This window comes from Alosa alosa, chromosome 1, assembly GCF_017589495.1.
Source record: "Alosa alosa isolate M-15738 ecotype Scorff River chromosome 1, AALO_Geno_1.1, whole genome shotgun sequence".
In the NCBI taxonomy this organism is placed as follows: Eukaryota; Metazoa; Chordata; class Actinopteri; order Clupeiformes; family Clupeidae; genus Alosa; species Alosa alosa.
This window is the reverse complement of record NC_063189.1, coordinates 24,076,194-24,092,817: the sequence shown is the minus strand read 5'-3', so window position 1 is coordinate 24,092,817 and position 16,624 is coordinate 24,076,194. Positions and strand designations below refer to the sequence as shown.

Here is a 16,624-nt window from a genome sequence, read left to right as displayed (position 1 = left end):
TCTATGGCTCAGTCACACACAATATATTTAAAGGAAAAGACAGTATCCTAATACTACATTTGAACACAAGTGGACCCATAAAATGCAACAGGTCTTTCTGCAGGAACATTAAATTATGTACATGTTGACTACAGTGCACAGTATTTTTTTGGAGGAAGGCTTAAACGTATTGTCCCAGCATAGAACTAGTGGCTGGAGTGTGCTCCTTTTTTCTCAGTAACTCTGTGGCCGTCTAAACGTATGCTATAAACAGCCACTCTGGGACATAATTGAAACCTTCTGTGTTTCAGGTGGAATTCTGGGGCTGTTGGCATCTCTCCCGCCTTGCTCGGACTGTAAACTTCCTTCAGTCTACTTCTCCACTAGCCGGAGAGCTTCTGACTGTGCCCTGCTCTCGCACTGAAGAAGTCCAGATGAGACGCACAACAGTGGAATATCATCAGTACAGTCTGGACCAATGTCTTGAGGATTTCAACATTTGAAATGTAAGTTTGGACCCTTAACTACTGTGTGTTTTCAATGTGTGTATTATACTAGAATCACAGACTGATTTTCAGTGTTATGCTATCTGTGGCTTAGACGTAATACTTCATGGACATTTACATTGTACATTCAGAATCATTTAGTGTCCTACTATCTCTAAAAAATCTAAAAAAAATTTAGCTGAAATGCCTTTTTTTATCAAACAAAGTACAGACATACAATTTCAGAATGAAATGAAACTCAATACTTATGTTTTCACTGCAAAGTATCAATGTAATGTTTTAATCAAATCAGTTATCAATATCTCTAAAATTAATTTAATAAAATCTAGTACTGAGGCTGGGAAAATATTGACTGTTTTCAGGCACATTAATATGACATGACACGTGGGAAAACAAAGTATGCTCTCAAGTGTTCACAGGTAGAGCACACAGCTAATATGGTAAAACATTGCACAGGGGTGAGAAATCTGCCCCTCACCTCAGGAATGACTGTATATGCTGTACAACACCCCTCACCCCTCCCTCCCATGCTTATCAAGGGAGACATACTTACATACCAGCATTTATAGGTTTTCCCTAAGATAAATAAACACCATGTACACAGTGCATTTTATTTTTATGCCATTACCTGCCTCTACAAGAGGACTACTGTGTTCCTCTCAGTCCCAGTAAACCAGGCAACTCTAACAGGACTCTGTTTAAATATAGTCAAGAGGATTACACTCTTAGTTTTATTGCTAACATTGTTTTTTGCCAAAATTACTTTTCAAGGCAATAGCTTGACTTTGAGGTACCCATAGTTAGATTTTAAAAATCGCCCAGCTGTGAAAACAGTTTGAGTTTGAAATGTTTATGGAAAGCCTTTCATGTTCAGATGGATTAAGACATCTGTTGTATTAATATTACTGTTCTGACACAGCTATTAATCTAGAATGGAGGTTGGTGTGTTTGTATGTGTGTTTGTTTAACATGCTATGAAGGGTGTATTAAACTCACCTATTTCATGTCGTAATTATTTATGTGTGTATACTGGTTAAATGAGTTGACTATGTGCTTTTTCTCAAAAGAGGAAATGTTAAACTTTTAAACACTTTTAAAACTGTTAAAAGTATTTTCTGTCTGATGTTTTAGGGATAATCACTATCCAGATGTTGAAATGAAGTTGCCTCGGGAATGGCAATTACTCCTCCTAGTCCTCCCACTGTTGCTTGATGTGGCACATCCTCAGGTAAATCCAGGTAAGTATCTGACATCCTTTACATGCAGCCAATACTCTTAATATGCTACTGGCCCTTTGTGGAGACATACCAGGTTGGTTATGGTCATATTCATAAGGAAACAGGTCTGAGGAATGGAATTCCTGACATGGTTTTCCCTGAAACTGCTCATTCGTCTCAGTGGTGATGATGCAGTGGCGTGTTGCTCCAGTGGCCAGACAGCTAACAGGAGGGTCATTTACACACCCGAGGGCCCGAGGCGAGTGGACTGGACACCCCACCGGGGGTCTGGTGTCTGTTGTGCCTGCCAACGCCAACAGGAGCTGTGTGGGTGCGCAGAAAAGGTCCCATTCATTGCCTGCTGCCGGACTTTTCCACCAGCGGCCTCTCTGCCGCTCAGCGCACAGTGGCGTCCATTCATGGCCGGGCTGTCCGGCTCCGCGGCCGCTACCCTGCTGAGTCGCTCCGCAGCCCCCGCAGAGCGGCTCAGACCACCTCTCTGATTGGACGTCGGCCTAAAGCCCATGCAGGGCTGCCAGCGGCTTTGAGAAATGCACTGAGCATGTCAATCAAGCCTCAAATACACAGGGATGCAGTGGGGGGTGGTAGGTGTTCTGGGAAAAGAGGATATAAGAAAGTGATGCAGAGGTGAAATCGATAGGCTTCTCAAGAGAACGGAAAAAAACATATCCAAAGAGCTAAAGATAATAACAAAGAAAAAAATCACATCTTAAATGATAAGGTTCATTTGTCCTATTTCACACAGCACAAAGGGTTCTGTTGCCAATTTGAGAAATGCTGTCATTCACACAAAGTTCTGGTGAAACAATCTCCACTTTCAAATGTGAGTCACAGGCCCACTCTTCCTCACCTTCCTCCTCACACTCTCGTCCTCCCTTGAGGACAGCCGGGCTCCTGTGAAAGAATGAAAAATAAGGAAATGGCATACAAAGCCTCTTGCTTCTGCTTCTGCTTGCATTGGCACTAACATAAAGGTACCTCTTCCTGTGAAGGAGCTGAGGCCTCACTGGCGGGCTGCTGAGGGCTACTGAGGCTGTTTTGGTTGAGGGGTGTGGGGCTGGGCAGGAGAGAGGCCACTGCGTGTCCAATTCCCATGTTTCCTGATTAGCTATGGACTTCTCACAAAACCGCAACACCTACAATAACACTTTGTGCCGAGCTGTGTAGACTTACTCTTTGTTGTGAGGCCTGGTTCAGTGGTTCTGTATGTACCGGTGGTAATGCTGCTTTAAAAAAAAAAAGCCTACTTTAGAGAAAAGGAAGTTTGAGGTAATAAGATGTTATTGATGGTCGTTTCTTGGAATGGGAACAAACGTATCTTAAAACTGCAGTGTTTGCTTAGTTCTGAAGCAGTTACTGAACACAGCCACTTCATAAAGTCATTTTGTTATTTATTTTCAAAACAAGTAGTCAAAACTTTCCAGTTTTTAGGTTCCTCATTTAAAATGGCTTCCTCCTATGCTTTGCCTGCCTGTGATCTCAGTGTCTAAAAGTGCTGGATGATCTCAGCATAAGTGTGTGGGATGGACCTTCTGTTAGCCGCGTTAGTCTGGTCTGACTGTGGGGTTGCTGTTGTTTGCAGGCGTGTGTCGCTACCCTCTGGGGATGGCAGGAGGGCAGATCCAGGACGAGGACATCTCTGCCTCCAGCCAGTGGTCAGAGTCCACTGCAGCCAGATATGGCAGGTGGGCATGCATGGGCAAGAGCACGTACACATCTAAAGAAACACAAGCACTCACAGACACATACACACACATACAGACGGACACACACGCACACATATACATGGACATGCACTCATGCTGAGATCTCTCTCTCACTTTCTCTCTCTCTCACACACACACACACACACACACTAACGTGTATAGCCTACATCTCCTTACATGGGAACACATGACATATTTGATGTCCCCATAGGCTGGACTTTGATGATGGTGACGGTGCGTGGTGTCCAGATGTGATGGGCGAGCAGGAGCCTCTGAAGGAATTCTTGCAGATAGACCTGCGAACGCTACACTTTGTCACGCTGGTGGGCACCCAGGGGCGCCATGCCGACGGTGTGGGCAATGAGTTTGCCCAACGCTACCGCATCAAATTTAGCCGAGATGGCACCCGCTGGGTGGCATGGAGGGATCGGAAAGGGAGGCAGGTACACATCGTGTTGGATCTACTGCTGTGAACAACCCAGACCTCCTTTCAAACAGTAGAGTGATCTGGTTTCCATTTCTGTTTATATGAATCAGACTGTATGGTCACTAGGACTAACATGATTATACAGAAAGCCTCATATAGCTTCATAGAGAGCAGACATATTCCTCTAACTGTTCACTGTATAATGTGGTTCAAGGCTGGCGATGCTATAATCCATTTGTGGTTATGTGGCTTGTTCTTACAGTATTATTTGTTGTCAGTGTAGAGATTACAATTGACTGCATACCTTTTGTCCTTGATACAGATCATTGAAGGGAACAGAAATGCATATGATGTGGTGCTGAAGGACTTGGAGCCTCCCATCATTGCTCGCTTTGTCCGATTCATGCCCGTCACGGACCACTCTATGATTGTGTGCATGAGGGTGGAGCTGTATGGCTGCGAATGGTTAGGTGGGAACCCTGTTTCTCAAAGAAATAAAACATTTACAGCCTTGTGGAAATTATTTGGAAAAAGTGGTAAAAACATAGCCCTGTCTGATAATTGTTTAAACTGCATCTGACTGCTTGTTCAAACTGCATCTGACTGCTTAAACTACATTAAATTACTTTAAAACCAAGGACCAGTTGGAGTTCACAAAGGCCAAATCTCACTACATTAGTGAAAATTAACATTTTGTGGATGTAAAATGTAGTGTTTTCTTCTGGTATATGCTACATCTTTCTACCAGTAGTTTTTCTGTTATACTACTTCTTGTAGAATGGATAAATCACACCGAAAACATAACCTCCTTTGAGGAGGTAATACATTGATAAGGGGCATTTTGGAATATGAAATGGGGAAGGAAGTGAAATACAGAGAAATTATGTTTTCTTTTAATTTATTTGAACACAGGTATAATTATCTATTTTTGTCAACAGCCATAAAAAACCATTTAAAATGTCAAGATTATCAGATAATTAATGCTTACATTACACATTACACTCCGTGGAGGAATCTGACAAATTCTTTATCATCTGCTTTTGCAAAAGATGGCCTTGTGTCCTACAGTGGTCCAAATGGACAGCAGATGACGCTGAAAGGCCAGCGAGTCGACCTGAATGACTCAGTGTATGATGGTGCGATGGGCAACAGGTGAGCTGCCCTTAAAGTTTAGTAGGAAATGCAAACAAACACACACACACACACACACACAGTGTACACACAAACACATCTTAGTGAGTAAACCTCCCTCTGTCCTCACCTGAGGTGCATACTGTGAAAATAGATGGAATGAAATCTGTTTAGCCTATGGCCGTCTATGGAAAACATGAATATATAATTCAATATAAATCATTTGAAAGAGCCATTTCTAATTTTTAAACTGAAAGAAACTTACAATGGACACTTTTCATTAGCTTTTTAGTTATTCTTGGTTATTTGAAATGTTTCTGAAATTGCCCTTTTCTCTTGGAATTTCCAGGAATCTGGATCATTGTTGTAAAATTCTATTGGGGTATAGAGGGTTAAGACATTTAAGGTATCTTTTGCTGTTTGTCTTTGAAGGAGTGATATACTGATATACAACGATTTTGACAAAAATGGCAATGGTAAAGGGACCTAAATTAAGTAAAGCTAGACCATTGAAAATGATCAGGATCAAATTAATCAGTGAAATTAATCAGACTTCATGAATCAATTGTGTGACAGTAGACCGACACTAGGATTTAGACAATGAATGCAGAGGTGACAGTAAGGTATTCTGGTGACTGTCAGTAGGGTAATGTTCCTTCTCTTTGTTCTAGTCTGACGGAGGGCCTTGGTCAGCTGACCGATGGAGCCTGGGGTCTGGATGACTTTACTCTGAGCCAAGTTTATGGTGTGTGGCCAGGATATGATTATGTGGGCTGGACCAATGCCAGTTTCCCCAGTGGATATGTGGAGATGACCTTTGAGTTTGACCGTGTGAGAAACTTCTCCTCAATGAAGGTTGGTTCACTAGATCAGAACCAAAAAGGATATTGGATCATTAATAATAATCATGTACCCTCTGTTGTTATGAAAGAACACTTTTGAAGGGTTCTCTACAGATTACTGTAAGGCTTGCTCTCTAATCCCACAGGTCCACTGCAACAACATGTATACCTGGGGTGTGAGGATATTCCGGCAAGCAACATGTTACTTCCGTTCTGAGACAGAATGGGAGCCCAATCCCGTGTCATTCCGACCCAGGGTGGACAAGATCAGCCCTAGTGCTCGCTTTGTCACTGTTGCCCTGGGCAACCACATGGCCAGTGCCATTAGGTGTCGCTTTGCTTTTAGCGATGCCTGGATGATGTTCAGTGAAATCGCTTTTCAGTCAGGTAATCTTTTCCCTGAATGAGGATACCTCTTCCAACCTTCCTCTCCTTATGTGCTTTTATTTACCATTTTTAGAATACTTAATTTCACATCAACAGTATACAATAATAAATGTATGGCCTCCCATGCACTCTTATAGATACAGCAGTATATAACACCTCTTTGGTCCCTCGTAAGCGAGGCCACACAACGGGCCTTCACCCAGGTAAGTGATATCCATATCATCCAAATGAACTGAAGAGTCCTGTTTCTCTACAAGGTGGCCAGCAGTTTGGCTTAGAGACCAGTCACTGCTATATTTGAAAACACAATGGTGCCCCCTACTGTATCTTTTTTGAAAATGTAAACATTTAATTATCTTGGCTGTTTTTGTCACAAAATTGGCGCGTTAACCAAATGCTTTTAACCAGAATAACTAATAGTAAAAGTCAATGTCTTCAATGTGAGACAACTGGCATTGGTCAGATATTGTTGTATATCCTTCTATCTCCCAGGAGATGATCCGACACATAAGGTGGATGACAGCAACACTAGGATTCTGATTGGCTGCTTGGTTGCCATCATTGTTATTCTGCTGGCCATCATAATCATTATCCTGTGGCGTCAGGTTTGGCAGAAGATGCTCGAGAAGGTATGACTACAGCTGTTGCTTTGGTCCTAGTCATTACAGAAGTGCCTCAAGGCCACTGATGGTTTCTAACTAAACTCACTCTCAAACAAAATCAGTGCTGAAGAGCAAAATATTGTAGGCTGGTTCAGACATGACTTTTCAGTTATGAATATACAAGCTGTTCAAAATCAAAATCGAAGTTAACTCTATTATCCCGAAAAAGGGGAAATTCAGGTGGTCAAGGCGCAGAAACACACACAACATATAGAAAACATACAGATACACAATATGCTGACCCCCACACACACACACACACACACACACACCCTACAAAAAAATCCCAAATATAAATAAGCCTAATAATTCACACACACACACACACACACATTTAAAGGCACACTGTGCAGTTTTTTTTAGCTTAATATGCAAGTTTTTAAGCTTAATTTACCTTCATTTAACAGCTTCAGAGTCATTGGGATGGTTATGACTTTTTTCGGGTTGAATGGTGGCCATCTCGCTTCCCCCTAGCGCCTGTGAGCGGAAAAAACACCCTTGCAACTGTGGGCCGGCGGGCCGACGGCCTCGGTGTCAGGAAGTATAACGAGTGTAACGAATTGCTTTACTGCATTCAAATACACGCCAGGCAGCGGCTAGAAAAGTAGCGATGGAGTTTCTCAGACATTCGTCATGAAAGAGCCAGCGAAAAAGAAACAAAAACCGAGAAAACAGTAAGGAAATTGCCAATACTGCATAGTTTACCTTTAAGAGCCTAATTGCTGGACAAATGATTAGCTAATTTTAACTTTCTTTGGACCATTGCCCCGCTGACTTACTTGAAATTTATTGTGTAGTAGATGAGTAGGGTCTCTGAGGATGCGCTCAGCTTTGCTCAGTATTAGATCTTTACACAACTGAGCAGCCAACGTCTGATCACACCCAATGACTCTACTAGCCATTTTAATCATGTGTTGCAGCTTGTCCTGATCTTGCTTGCGCATGTTACCAAAAACACAAATCAAACCTAAAGACAAGATGCTCTGAAGAACGGCTTTAGAAAACGCTGTATTGTAAATGGCTAAAACATTACAATGGAAGGTGCTATACTGACAGATAAGTGATTCCCACTCTAAAGCAGACAAGACCTTTTTATGCCCCAGTGTATCCACTCTCTACAGGCGTCTCGTCGCATGCTCGACGATGAGCTGACGGCGCGCCTGTCATCCCAGAGAGAGGCTTTCTCCTATCACCGTTCCTCTCTGTCCAGTGAGGTGGAGTCCACCTCTACATATGAAAGGATCTTCCCCCTTGGATCTGATTATCAAGAGCCATCTCACCTGATAAGAAAGTTACCAGAGTTTGGCCAGTCTACAGAGGATGCTGGTGAGGGCTAGATTTGGGAAATTAGAGAATAATGTAGTTACATTGTGCTATGCTTGTCACAGCGAATGTGTATGTATTATTTATTATTTCTAAGTGCATGCATTCCTTCATGAAGAGAAGTGCTATTGCTGTCCCTATGGAAAAACCCACAAGGCTCTGAATTGAAAATGGATCCTCAGAGTGTATTCTAAACGAGACATCTTCATCAGAGATTTATTCATAGAACCTTGAAAACCTTGTGTGTATGTGCATATGTGTATGTGTATTTATATAATACATATTATCTACACTTATCTACAGAAAAAGATACATCATCATCAAGCTCACCCCAAACAAGTTCCACTGATGACGCACCACACTATGCTGAAGCTAACATAGTGAGCGAGGGAAACATTGCTGCTGGAAGCACCAGCTACTCCATAGCTGCTGTGTGCCTGACCATTCCCCCGGGGAGAGAGGGGGCCCTGGAGGAGTTCCCCAGGAATCAGCTCACCTTCAAGGAGAAGCTGGGGGAAGGCCAGTTTGGGGAGGTAAGAGGCAGTCTACAGCTGCATGCTTATCAGAGTGAACCATTTCAGCTTTCCTGTGTTCCATTGTCAACTATCAGGACTCTCTATAACTAGGAGTCTCTATAACTATCAGGAGTCTATAAACCTGGATTTGCAAATGAGAAAAAGTTTAATAAGAAGGGAATGACCATTTTAAGTGCAAGTTAGCTTAGGAGTTGAGTTGTCAACACTTGATTTCATGATTTCAATTGAATGCACTTGCATAAGATGTCCATGTGGGGGAGCAAGAGAGACTCTTTTGCAAGTTGAAAGGTTGGGAAACATTGTTTTAGTCCTGCATGCAGTAGATTTCCAAGTTGTTGATTCAGCTGTTGTTGGGTTCACAAAGTTCACAAAACACCATGGCCAGTTCTGGAAAGCAGTAACTGTCTTTAATGCTTCATGTTGACTTATCTACCACCTTTGACCCAAAGTTTGTTCATGGTGAGTGAGAAAGGATCTCAACTCACTGAGAGGTTGTTACTGTGCACACTGTATAGCTGTAAGACAAGGTAAATGTAAGAGATTAATAAAAACGGGCATTATTGCCAAAATTACACTGCCGTTTCATTGCTCTTGAAACTCCTGTCACGTTTGGAGAAGCAAACAGGCATAAGTTAGCTTAGAAATCTAGACGCACCCTAGCGGCAGATGTGGGTCTGGCTCGTCAGGCTAGGAATAAGTATATTTAAAATAAAATAAACATGAATTCAAATTCAAATCTCTCCTAGGTTCATCTTTGTGAAGCAGAGGGCATGCAGGAATTCCTGAAAGAAGACTTTGGAGGCAATGGAGACAAACTGATCTTAGTGGCAGTGAAGACCCTTAGAGAGGATGCAGACAAAAATGCCAGGTTAGTAGGAAAATAAATGTTGAGTAGAAATATTCTTTTGAAATATTCAGATGAATCCAACTTATATTGCCCCCGCTCAGGAATGACTTCTTAAAGGAGATCAGGATCATGTCTCGGCTGAGGGACCCTAACATCATCCGCCTTTTGGCCGTGTGTGTGGAGAGCGACCCCCTCTGCATGATCACAGAGTACATGGAGAACGGAGACCTCAATCAGTTCCTTTCTCGCCATGAGCTCAAGGATGAGTCCTCTGCCCCAAGTGAGGTACCCACTATCAGGTACAACATCACCTCTGCCAGACCACTTGACTTTAGACTATAGTAACATGCATTATTTAAGATCTGCTGTCCATTCATGTATAAACCTAAATATTCCCATTGCAGCTACCATACTCTGTGTGGTATGGCCACGCAGATTGCTTCTGGCATGAGGTATCTGTCTTCACTCAACTTTGTGCACCGGGACTTGGCCACACGTAATTGCCTTGTGGGTGAGAACAACATCCTCAAAATCGCTGACTTTGGCATGAGCAGAAACCTCTACAGAGGGGACTACTATCGCGTGCAGGGGCGAGCAGTGCTCCCTATTCGCTGGATGTCCTGGGAGAGCATTCTTCTGGTGAGCTCTTAAACCATTTCAACATCACACTTGAAAGTGCAACAGAAACAGTAGCAAAGTTCATTCTTCGCCTGCTTACTGAACCTAACTGAACTTGGTGTTGTCAGCCTGGCTTCAGTGAAAGTCTTATCAACGATCCTGGAGTCCTTGTGAAAGGCTCTGGGTATGTGGTGAATGCTGTCACCTGAGATTGTACTACTATACTCTCCCAGGGTAAATTCACCATGGCAAGTGATGTGTGGGCCTTTGGGGTGACATTGTGGGAGACTCTGACCCTCTGTAAAGAGCAGCCCTATTCCAACCTGTCAGATGAGCAGGTCATCGAGAACACCGGAGAGTTCTTCAGGGACCAAAATAAGCAAGTAAGGCATCGACACACATTAAACAAACTTCTTTTCTTTCAAGCTATTGAAATTAATATTCATATTAATATTATTCTATTATATTGACTGTCTGCTTTGCATAGTGCAGTCTAAATGGTTCTGTTGTGCTGACAAAACAGTTGCAGTGTGACAGGAATTCTTCCTTGTTGATAACTTTTGTAGCTAAACTGTATCTTAACGGTCTAGCTTACATCTGATAGGCTGAATGAGATTTTGCTTGACTCTTGACTCCAAAATTCCAGTTTGATCATTTGTATAGGCCAAAAGTCAATAGCTGACCTGACACACCAGACAATGTATGCTCTCAAATCCAGCTTCTGACTAACAGATCATATTTGATTAATACTGTAATATGGAGCACAGCAACATATCTAGGAATTACATATTTTTGTTTGTTTGGTTGTATTAAGATTATTAGAGATGACTATATGTAACTGAATAGGCATAAAAGGTTATCATATGCAGCTGTATGTTGTTTGAAGGTGGAAAAAAACACAGATTAGTAGAGTAGATAGATAGATAGATAGATAGATAGATACTTTATTGATCCCCAGGGGAAATTCAAGGTCTCAGCAGCATACAGACAACACAAACACATTCTTTAACAGCAGAAAGAGTAATTAAAGTATATAATATAAAAACACAACTAAGCAATAAGGACAGTAGAAGATAAAGAATATGCTAAATATACTAAAATACAAATTATACTAACTAACACTTAATATAATTTGTATTTTAGTATATTTAGCATATTCTTTATCTTCTACTGTCCTGTATTGCTTAGAGTAGAATATAATGAATGGACTTGTACCTCTCCTGTACCTTTCCAGGTGTATTTGGCCAAGCCGGCCTGCTGCCCTGACCCAGTTTACCAGCTTATGCTCAGTTGCTGGCGAAGGAATGCTAAAGAGAGGCCCAATTTCACAGAGATCCACAGCACTCTACTGGCATGCCAGGAGTAGAGGCAGTGCACTGTCGGATTTAACATTCTTGCATGTCTAATTTGAGAGCACAATCAGATTCTCAACTATACATCAAAACTTTCTTCTGCCATGCTAATAGGGAGAGGAAAATGCATGCACAGGTTATGTCACATGTCTGGCTCTTAACTTTAAGTCTGTAGTAGATGTACATTGTTGTTTATATGAAGATGCCCTATGTGCAGAACATTATTTTGATGATAATAAAACATTATATTTAAACAGATAAAACATGTAAATATGCAAATGTATCAATTTAAATTAAAACATATTAGATTTTGTGGTTCAAGCAGTGTTTGTCCTTTTGTCTTCTATTTTTGGGGGCCAAGCAGCGAAGCTGCGAAGGCACCCATTGTGTTTCTACGTTTTCCTATTATTATTAAGTATAAGTATACTTTTTTGATCCCGTGAGGGAAATTTGGTCTCTGCATTTAACCCAATCTGTGAATTAGTGAAACACAAACATCACACAGTGAACACACAGTGAGGTGAAGCACACACTAATCCCAGCGCAGTGAACTGCCTGCTTCAATGGCGGCGTGAGGGGTTAGGTGCCTTGCTCAAGGGCACTTCAGCCGCGGCCCACTGGTCGGGGCTTGAACCGGCAACCCTCCGGTTACAAGTCCAGAGTGCTAACCAGTGGGCCATGGCTGCCCATTATTATTCTGTCATGGAAGTCTATGACAGCCCATAGAACCGTCTGGTAAAAAGTTGTAAAATGTGGCACATAAATTAGGCACAGTCCCCTGATTAATTTCACCAAGTTTCAAGTCGGCACCTCGAGCACTCTAGCGCCACCAACAGGCCAAAGTTGGACGTACGTTCATGCAAGTAACTTTTGACCCGTTAGCCCGATTGTCAAATATGAGGTATCGTTGGAATCCTTGGACCAAGCCGAGTTCAACACACCCTATGACGTCATTTTCCACCATGATGGATTTTCCGCTATATTGGATTTGATCAAAACACCTAAAAGTTTTCACAGGTCACAAAGTTTGTCCGATTGACACCAAACTTGACACACATAATCTTCAGTCCAAGCCTCAAAAAAGTTATCCCTTTTTGTCTTCAAACCTAAAACCGTTCGCCCGTAACAGCCAATCGAATTTGGCCGCGAAGCCACCAAACAGGAAGTGAAGGGATATCTCAGCAATGCTTTCACGTATCAAAACCAAACTTGTTACATGGGCTCAGGACCCAATTAGGAGGAGGCTCAAGAAATCTGGTAAATTTTGACCACTGTGTGGCTCTATAATCACAGGAAGTAGGCTCATATCTCAGCAATGCTTTCACATATGGAAACCAAACTTGGTATATGGACTTGGGAACCAATCCTGAGGACACACAATACATTTGGTGACCTTCGACCACTAGGGGGCGCTAGAGATACAGGAAATTAGCTCATATCTCAGTAACCACCACTAGGGGCGCTATAATTAGGAAGACTTTCTCGTATTGACACCAAACTTGGTATGTTGATTCGTGAAAACACATCCTAAGGACCCACAATACATTTGGTGATGTTTGACCACTGGGGCGGTATGATTAGCACTTTCACCTATCGCAACCAAACTTAGTATGTGGACTTGGGACTACATCCTGAGGATGCACAATTAATTTGGCATGCCAGGAGTAGAGTAGAAACACCTGGTCACATTGCTGGTATTATAGCATAGGGTTTGGTGCCAAAAAGCAAAGATATTCTAAGTAGTGTGCAAAAGTGGGCCACATAAACAATACAACATTACAAAACATTTTTAGGCTGATGATTGATCTCTTTAACAAGAAATTGTGCCTAAAATTCTTGAAATTGTCCGCTTAAAAAATAATACTTCAATATCAATACTATCAATTCATGCCTATTGGTGTGCTTGAGTGTAGGCCTAGCCTGCTCTGTCAGTTCTTGTCTACACCCATTCAGAGCACAAAGTGCAGAGATCTCTGTTAAATCAAATTTAATAGACTTTTACAAAGTATCAGCTGAAGTCTGTAAGGCCTTTCCGAAGCCTATGTAAGTGTGAAGAAAAGAAAGAATAAAGGATCAGATAGACAAACAGACAGGTGTGTGTGTGTGTAAGAGAGAGAAAGAGAAAGAGAGATACCAGCATGGACGGATTATGAACTTTCAGGCCCCTGGGCCCAGATGTATTAAGGGCCCCCTACTAATTGTTGTGGGGGACATTTTTTTTACATTTATTTGATGTGATTTCCTGTATTCTGGTGCATTGTGGGGATGGCCAATACTTTAGTTCAATCAGATTCATAGCCTATGTGTTGATATTATGTGTTGATATTGAGGCAATGATTCCATGCAATGGCCTGGGCCCCCTGACTCTTTGGGCCCGATAGGCCCGTGCAGTAATCCATCCCTGACTACCAGTGACAGTTGGCTGATGATAGCTGGCAGTGATAGAATTTAGAATATCGAATAACCTGAAGCACATAGTGCTCTGTTCTTCATAGTTGGTGATATTAGTGACCTTCTAGACTCCTACATTTGAGCAAGCACATTTTCATAGTTCATGGTGGCACAGTCTAGTTAGGTTATATTCTGAGGTGTGTCTTTCTGTTAGTCAGGTGATGGCACACATATTCTAAAAGAAACAGATTTTGGGCTATGTATCCAGTGGCAGATATGTGTGGACTGGTGAATGACCCATCAATAGAGACATATGCCAAATTTCTTGTTTTTGTCCATGAGAGAGTATGGAGATGGGGATCACAGATCAGCCAACGATTACATTGTTACAGTGCAGTTATTTTACAACAGAACAAAGCAGTTTGGCACAGGAACTGCTACAAATCCACCTGTAACAGTGATCATCTGCAGCATGCTAATATTCGCTACTAGAAATCATGTGAAGCAGGCAGGACTCAGTGTCTTCAGAAAAGATGTGGTAGACCATCTTCTGAACCTGCAGCAACACCTGCAACTGCATCAAGTCCATCTAGAGGGACCTTGTACACTTGTTCAGCAGCAGCTGCTGCCAGCATAGATAAGTGCTTATTCTGTCAGAAGCAGACAAAAGAGTGTCTTCATGAGGTGTCCTCTCAATCCAGGCAACCAACTTAGAACTATAAGTAATATTTTGAAGTCAATGACTTTTAACAGGTAGCCAGTGTAAAGATGCTAGGATGGGGGAAATATGTTCACACACATGTTGTGTGTGTGAGCAGCTGCACATGAATAAGCTGTAAGCTCTTTAGACAGGTATTATTACAGCCAGCATAATAGCATTGCAATAGCATTGCAATAGTCTATTCTTGAGATGACAAAACATTAATTTCTCAGCATCTGGTAAGGATAATGACTTCCTTATCTTTGAAATAGATATGGTCAATTATAACTCCCAGGTTTTTAACACTTGTGGATGAGGTCAGTGGAAGATCACTATATGTAGCCTGTTATGTGGATAGGATATCCCTCATCTTTTTGGAACCTAAAACCATGACTTCTGTTTTATCTGAGTTCAAAAGCAGGAAATTATTCGTCATCCATGTCTTTATATCTCTTATACATGTGTCAAGTTTGGCTAACGGGGTTAATTCATCAGGTTTTATGGAGAGGTATAGTTATGTATCATCTGCTAAACAACAGGGGCCCCAGTACTGAGCCTTGAGGCACTTTTACCATAATCTGGATAGATGGTTTATTATGGACCTGTACAAATTGTTGACGGTTAGGAAGGTATGATTTGATGCCTATCAAATTTTCAAGCCTAAGTAGTATGTCATGGTCTATGGTGTCAAAGGCAGCGCTGAGGTCCAGGAGGACCGGTATCGATACAAGGCTAGGTTTTTTTGAGGGAGGGCTTAATAACAGATGTCTTAAACAACTGCGGTAGCTACTGTACATGCCCTGATAGAATTATTTAGAATCTAGAACAAAACATTATCCAGGAAGGGGAGACCAGTCTTAAGAAGGTGAGTACAAATAGGGTTTAGTAGACTAGTTGTAGATTTTGATGAGGAAACTGTGGAGGTGATATCTAATATGTTGTGTATATGTAAATGAATTAAATGTTGTTTGAGGTCTCATCTGTGATTATGTGATTTTGCTATCTTTCAGCAATGGAGTATGTGTATTTGGTGAAACTGATTGGTTATTGATCTTCTTATCTCTAATTGTTTGACATACAATCATACTGTTGAAAAGAAGATAATAACTGTTTTGTGAACCTTATTCAACATAGCCAGTGATTAAGGTGAAATTTATGGTGTTAATTATAGTGAAATATACAATTTCACAAAAAATAGGGTTAAAACAGGTAAAAAAAATGGAGACATACTTTTTCTCCATGTTCAATAACCTCTAAAGACAGTCCAACCACTCTCCAAAAATTAACATTTCAATCCCACAGAAACCACATAGGCCCCCTGACTATATTGTCGATAATAACACGTCCTTGGCCAGAACCTTGTGGTATTTGGGGGGCCTTGTCGTGGAAAAGTTTGGGAACCCCTGTCCTAAGGTATAGCGTATGATGGCGTTGGGGTCAGGGCTCTGTGCAGGCCAGTCAAATTCTTCCACATCAATATCACCCATCCAAGTCTTGGAACTTGCTTTGTGTAGGCCTACCCAATGACACCACACTTGAATTAATTGAGCTCTGCCGACATTCTGTCACAAATGTCACTCTGTCAAAAAACATTCAGCTCATTTTCATGGTGAAACCAGGCTAGACTCCATCAGTGTTTCAGATTTTGTGGCAATGGGTTTGAATGAAACACATGAATTCAGTGATAAATGTCTCAATATTTTTGTAGTGTAGCCTATGTACAAATTCACCTAAGTTTTCTAATAGATATATCTTCTTCACGCCTTCCAGTCACTCATGATTGATTAACAACCGTTTTAACATCCCTGTATGGAAATATCCTTAGGTTGACATGCATTAATAAATTCCTACTGGGTCAATCAAGTCAAACTGTGAAAGACAGTTGCTTTGACACAGTCAGTGAATGTCAAGCGTTTTAGTGAACCAAATAAACATCAACCACCCCCTTGCCATGGGCCAGTTGACGACAATATGACGTA

The 16,624-nt window shown here is 41.6% G+C and overlaps 1 protein-coding gene across 1 annotated transcript; it reads left to right on the top strand.

The window, feature by feature from the left end:
* The first annotated feature begins 306 nt into the window (after positions 1–306).
* Positions 307–11,872, top strand: ddr2b (discoidin domain receptor tyrosine kinase 2b). The gene is made up of 17 exons (XM_048238448.1): positions 307–485; positions 1,617–1,723; positions 3,306–3,408; positions 3,641–3,872; positions 4,179–4,326; positions 4,906–5,008; positions 5,659–5,842; positions 5,976–6,216; positions 6,354–6,419; positions 6,709–6,845; positions 8,000–8,204; positions 8,505–8,734; positions 9,484–9,605; positions 9,686–9,883; positions 9,989–10,223; positions 10,436–10,585; positions 11,437–11,872. Coding segments are annotated over exons 1-17 (2,595 nt in total). The 5' UTR covers positions 307–483; the 3' UTR covers positions 11,569–11,872.
* Positions 11,873–16,624: the final 4,752 nt, after the last annotated feature.

Excerpts from the sequence above, each read along its gene's own strand:
- ddr2b (XM_048238448.1), top strand. Across the intron at positions 6,217-6,353 it reads TGAAATCGCTTTTCAGTCAG|ATACAGCAGTATATAACACC; the intron begins GTAATCTTTTCC and ends GCACTCTTATAG. Across the intron at positions 6,846-7,999 it reads GGCAGAAGATGCTCGAGAAG|GCGTCTCGTCGCATGCTCGA; the intron begins GTATGACTACAG and ends CACTCTCTACAG.